The sequence below is a fragment of the Artibeus jamaicensis genome, unplaced genomic scaffold (genome assembly GCF_021234435.1).
Source record: "Artibeus jamaicensis isolate MK-2021 breed Jamaican fruit bat unplaced genomic scaffold, CSHL_Jam_final contig_519, whole genome shotgun sequence".
Lineage (NCBI taxonomy): Eukaryota > Metazoa > Chordata > Mammalia > Chiroptera > Phyllostomidae > Artibeus > Artibeus jamaicensis.
Genome location: NW_026521871.1, coordinates 11,882,265 through 11,888,305, shown reverse-complemented (window position 1 = coordinate 11,888,305; position 6,041 = coordinate 11,882,265). Strand labels below are relative to the sequence as shown.

The 6,041-nt window shown below is 39.7% G+C and overlaps 1 protein-coding gene across 1 annotated transcript; it reads right to left on the bottom strand.

The window, feature by feature from the left end:
- Positions 1-241: 241 nt before the first annotated feature.
- On the bottom strand, positions 242-5,689 carry SELENOK (selenoprotein K). The gene is made up of 4 exons (XM_037134648.2): positions 5,578-5,689; positions 2,683-2,773; positions 1,146-1,229; positions 242-329 (listed from the first exon to the last, which is right to left on the bottom strand). The coding sequence occupies exons 1-4, from the start codon at positions 5,594-5,596 to the stop codon at positions 242-244; spliced, it is 282 nt and encodes a 93-aa protein (XP_036990543.2). The 5' UTR covers positions 5,597-5,689.
- Positions 5,690-6,041: the final 352 nt, after the last annotated feature.

The window sequence follows — 6,041 nt, the reverse complement described above, 5'->3', positions numbered from 1 at the left end:
AGTTGCTAGTTATTAAAATTTAGATCTGAATGGAAAAAATCCCATAATCACTACAGTTATAAACCTCTTTAAAAGACATTCTGATAATAAAGCCAATAGACTTTTCAAGGATTAGGATAAAAATATTTTTCCAAATAATGTCTGAATAATTCAAAATGCTAGGCAACTTCTGTTTTCCTAAAGACCTTCCTAAGAAGGCATTTACAAAATAAAATTCCTGCAGAATAACTTCAAATTTAAGTTACCTTCCTCATCCACCAGCCATTGGAGGACTGGGACCATGCAGATGATTAATTCGACCCATTCTTCTGGGGGGGTTTCCTGGGGGCCTGATAAAAGAAAAAGTTAATTTCTACTGTTCAGTAGACATCTTCAATGGGTTCCTTTTATACTCAAATAGACCCTAATAGTGTTTAAATAGTGTTTATTTAAAACACTATTTAGATAAAAATTCAAACCTTTTTAGGGACCAGACCCAAAAAGTACACGAGGAAAGTCAGTCAGGCAGGACTGTGATGAACTGAACACCACCTCCTGTAAATGTTCAGCTAAAATCCAACTCTACCTGGTTTTTGCCACATGGAAACACAAGCCTAACTCACTCTGCTTGATCTTTGAGTTTTTCATTAGGAGTTGGAAATCTAGATTCTAAAGTGAAATCTCTAGTTCTCAATGATGGCTCTCAGTTTTCATCCTCTAATTTAGATTATTTCCCATAGGATATACAATGTACATTTTAGCTTTGTCAGGTTGATTATAGTTATCAAATCAGAGGCAACCTAATTTATAGATGCATTAATTCTGTGAAATAGGATTTAAACCTTTAATTTCCATGAGCCTATCTATTTATCTATCCATTTATATATCTATAGTTTAATGAAAATATACAGAGGGTTAAACACTTCAATTCAAAAAGCTATACCTGCCCTGGTTGGTGTGGCTCAGTGGATTGAATGCCAGCCTGTGAACCAGGGGGTGGTTAGTTCGATTCCCAGTTTGGGCACATGCCTGGGTTGTAGGGCAGGTACCCGTTGGGGATGGGTGGGTGCTTGAGAGGCAACCACACGTTGATGTTTCTCTAAGATCTCTCTTCTCCCTCCCTTCCCCTCTGTAAAAATTAAAAAACAACAACAACAAAACTATACCCTCTTCCATCATCATATCTGGAATCAGATGAGCTTCCGTAGCCTCTTTTCTTTTTCACATCTTGTTGAAGCAGAGTTTTGAAACTGAAACAAGGGGCAGAAAACAACAGAAGAACCACTTTCAATATATAAAATGCATTTCATGGTTTCAACTGTCATCTCTGATGAGAGAACAGCTGAACTGATTTAGCTCCAAACCCACATTTCTTGCAGCCATCTGGACAACACCATCTAAAGTAAGTACATGTCTAAACAGAGTGTGCTATGTTCTGTGCCAAAGCCACCCTTCCTCACCTTTCTCATTTGCTGATAACTCTCCATGACAGTCATCCCAACTTTCTTCCTTTACTCTATACCAGCTGTCAGGCCCAACAGCCTACCCAACATTATCTTGGAGAGATAATTACCCTCTCCATTACCCTGGAGAGGGAGAGGCTGAGGGTGGTGGCCAGAGGCACAGAACTGGAAATCCATTCAAATGAATTTTATTTGTGAAGGAGGAAGAACTTAGTGAAGTTAAAACAGTATTTTAATGAACAACACAGAGTTGGTAAAATTTGTAAAACTGTAAAGTTCTGCACTGGGTACCTTAACTTCAGGCTTCTCTTGTCCCCTGTGGTTATTTTTCTATGGAGCTATCTCTTCCATTTTACCTTTTCTAATTTATGCCACATGCAGCCATCAGATTAATCTTTCTAAACCAGAGCAATAATCAAATTAAGTATAAAGATCACAGGCTAATATTCAAATGTCTCTGCTACCTTTCCTGTGTTTCTTCCACCTGGAATAACTTCTGATTTCCATCTGCCACAATCATGCCTACCCATTGCCCCTTATAATATTACTGACAGTAAATAATATTTACTGACAGTAAAGTCAATAAAAGAACTATCTTCTATATCTCTGCATCCCTACAGTTCCTATCCATGAGACACTCAAATATAAATTCAAACTTAGGATAAGACTTGTTAGTGGTTGATGAACAATTTTCATAAAACAAATAACGGGTGAAAGACCAAAAAATACATTTAACTAAGAACTACTGAAAATTATGGTGAAGTTTAAATTTCTGTCTCCTCTGTATTGATTCTAGCCCTTCATTAAAAATAAAAAGCAAAACACTTTTCTTAATCAAGACCTAATTCCTCTTGCTTGCTTGCTGTGTAATACTCAAGATTTGCACATATACACTAAAGCTGGGAATAACAGACAGAAAATGAGGCACTGTAATTTGGCATTAGAATGGGCAGGGCTGGCTCCATAGCTGCAGGCTGATATGATTACCACCAAGACAAAGGTATGGTCAAGCTTACCAACTGAACTATCATATTCATAATCATAAGATGTCTGGTGACAGCTTTATCACTACAGAAGTCTTCATTTCTCTTAGTATAGCTATTGATTTTTAAAAAATTAAAATTGAAAACTGCTCAGGAAAGCTCAGTTTGTTTAAGATAGGCAACATAATGTACCTAATGTACTTCTGGCAACGCAAGTGCCAGTCAGGGAGGGCTATTAAGAGCACTACTATACTTACAACAAAATGACGAATTCAGCTATTCCCCAGAAGAAATCTGTTATCAAAGATAATCTCCACGGGGACTGGCTCCGGCTGTCCAGCACTTGTCCTACAGACAAGAATAAAGAAACTTAATTAGTGCTATAAATCCCTGGCACAGGATGAGTTATATTTAATCAGGTAACAATCCCAGATTCAGTTTTCAACTAGTCCATTGTTCTGAACAATGGGAGGGAGAGATCTGCTTGTGCTCACCATTCTAAGAAAGTGTTCAAGGAAGTAAGTCTCTGTGACCATTCCTAGGGGTCATTCCTTTAATATTCCAAATGCTTTCCTACAGTTTGTAGTTTTGGTGGGTGATACTTCATTCAAGTATTCTCTCTTTCTCTCTCTCTCTCTTTACTGTGGTGAAATATATACAAAAATATCTACCATTTTGATTATTTTGAGATGTACAGATCTACAGCATCAAGTACACTCACACTGCTGTACGACTATCACACCATCCATCTCCAGAACTTTTTCATTGTTCCTAAATGAAGCTCTGTACCTATTAAACACTAACTTCCCATTTTTCCCTTTCCCTAAGCCCGCTGCAACCTGCCATTCCACTTTCTGTCTCTATGAATTTGACTGCTCTATGAACCTCATTATGAGGACATACAATATTTGTACTTTGATAAGCAGCTATTTCACTTAGATACTGTCTTCAAGGTTCACCCATGTTGTAGCATATGTCAAAACTTCCTGCTTTTTTCAAAGCTGATTAATATTCCCATATATGTGTGTGCTGCATTTTATTGATCCATTCATCTGTTGGCCCACACTTGGGTTCCTACTATGAAAATGCTGCTATGAACAGAAGTGTACAAATATCTATTTATTAAAATATTCTGAGGAAACAAATAGGTGAATAGAAAAGAATGCTTATACCACTTCTATGTTCCTAAAATGTTCAAATTATTTCTTTCCACTTGAAAAGCTTCTTCTTTATACAAAATGACTGATTATACATACTCTTACAGGTCTTTAGAATCAGTTATTATGACAAAATTTTTAAAAATCAAAGAGTCTGTGTGCTTTAAGTACTGAAGAGAACTTGGCTTGTTCATTAAAATTACCACTATTTTTCTGTAAAAAGCTGTTCATTCTAACTATAGGTATCAGCTTTATCTTAAACAAAAAAGGATCTATCTTTCACATACGTTAAATAATAAAAGCTACAACCTGAAAAGTTGGTACTGTATGCTTTCAGCCTTGAAAATCAAGAGGTCAGAATATTTTGGAAGAAGAGCCATCTGTCAACAACCTCTCCTCTCCATTTTCCCAAGGACTGCTCTAAGCTTTTTACTTTTCCTCTTTCCTTGACCAGCTTACTTTCAGGTATATTTAACACATACAGCTACTGAGAAAAAAGGCCCACACTTAAAGACAGAGCATAGGTGACAGGTGCTGCCTCTTACTAGCTCTGCTTTGTTGGCCAATATGAGATTTTTCCTTCTCTAGTCATATAAAATTGTTTGGGAAAAAGTCACTTTGGCAGCACTTGAAGTGCTGACAAATATAGTCCTGCTAAGAAAATAGAGCTAATGGGAATCCATCAATTCTTCCTGTGATTCAAAAGCAACTATTACACGCACTTGCATCATTCTTATTTGCTTTTGCATATTCCCTCCTACTTTCTGAAGGCAGAAACTTCCCCTCCCTACACTCTTAGAGGGAAATAAGTTGCTTGATGCAACTGGCATTTCTCAACTATAAAAATGAAATTAAAGGCCTTTATGTTATTTATGTGGATCAAATACGATTATGTACGCACAATGATATACTACAAATACAAAGAAACATTCACTAATGCATAAATAGAAGCTGCCAGCCTTAGCTACAAAGGATAAAACGAAAGTTTGCAAGTGCCAACATGAAGATAAAACTTTGATTTTTTGTATGAGTCCATCAACCTACCTGTTTCAAAGAGTTTTAAGGGGGAGACAGGAGAGTGAATTTTGAAGAGCAAAGAGATGAGAAGTGTACTTGGCCAAAGACTTCCCATTGACTTATCTTAATTATCTCTATAGATAAACATGATTCAAACAGAACCAGCACCTAGTTCCAGTCATCCAAGGCCTACTTGTTAAGATTGCACCAAGGCATTTATTTCATCTGAATCAAACAGGTGGCCGAGCAGTGCTGGCATTGTTCTGACCCAGTCATACTGTCTTTCCAGTCATTTTCTTTGTGGAGTCACCGAATTAAGATTTTTCAGATTCTCTATTCCAGGAAAAAATAACTTGCTCTAGAGGGAGTGGTGCTGCTTCTTGTGCTCCCTGACATCAGGGCAAAAAACTCCACGTACGACTAGTTACCCTCTTCTCCTGAGTGGCTAATTCTTAGATCAAAGTTACAGAGAGGCAAAATACACGTGATAACAGCAATAAGAGCAAGAACGCTGACGTAGGCCAACCTCAATGGGAATCCGGACTGAGCCATTATCTACTTTTGTCATGCTGGACAATATATTTAATCTGCGCCTCAGTCGCCATCCGTAAAGTAAGGAAAATACAATATCCCAATAGGGCTGTTACATAAAGACTGGATAAGTTGATAAGCAAATAACGCAATGGTGAGTGAAGCTTAAGCTCTACGCAGATGGTGTTAATGTTGTTTTTACTAGTTAAGGACACAGACGCCGGTGAGAGAAGTCCACTTTCGCAAGACCCACAATCAGTCGAGGATGCTAGGCAACGACCCAACGAACTATGAAGACCCCGGACCTTGCCCACCGCTTAAGGATGATCTGCAGATGCGCCGCAGGCCCGGAAATACGTGACGGGCGGCAGACCTGGCGGGCGGGTGGGCGAGGATGAAAAAAACACGAGATACGGCCTTTCAGCAGTTCCCCTTCTGCCAACTCACCATTCGAGATGTAAACCATCTTGCTCCTTCCTCCCCGCCTCTGGAGCCACTGAGCGGCCTAACCCCTTTCGGCTTCCGTGTCCACCTGCATGCCCCGCCCCCGAACGCCACGGACGGCACGGTGACGGAAGAGAAAAGTGGGCAGAGCCCATTGGCTGGGGAGAGACACGCCTCCGACTGGCGTTTGTTGCTTCGTCACGTCTGCGACTACTGGCAGAGGAAGGCGGACGGGTAGGTGACCGGATGTGATGTTTCTCGGTTATCCTGTAGACGTGGGTCCTTGCTGCTTTAAGATTTGAGTTGGCGGGCCTTTCTTGCGTCGCCTTCAGGAAGAGAAGCAGCTTTCAGAATGTCCGACTAGCCCAGGGTTAGGGGAGGCAAGGCTGCCAACGCAGTGGCTTGGAGAAACGCTGGCACAAGGAAGTTCTTTAACATTTTCCAGAAGCGGTGCTATTTGAGGATGT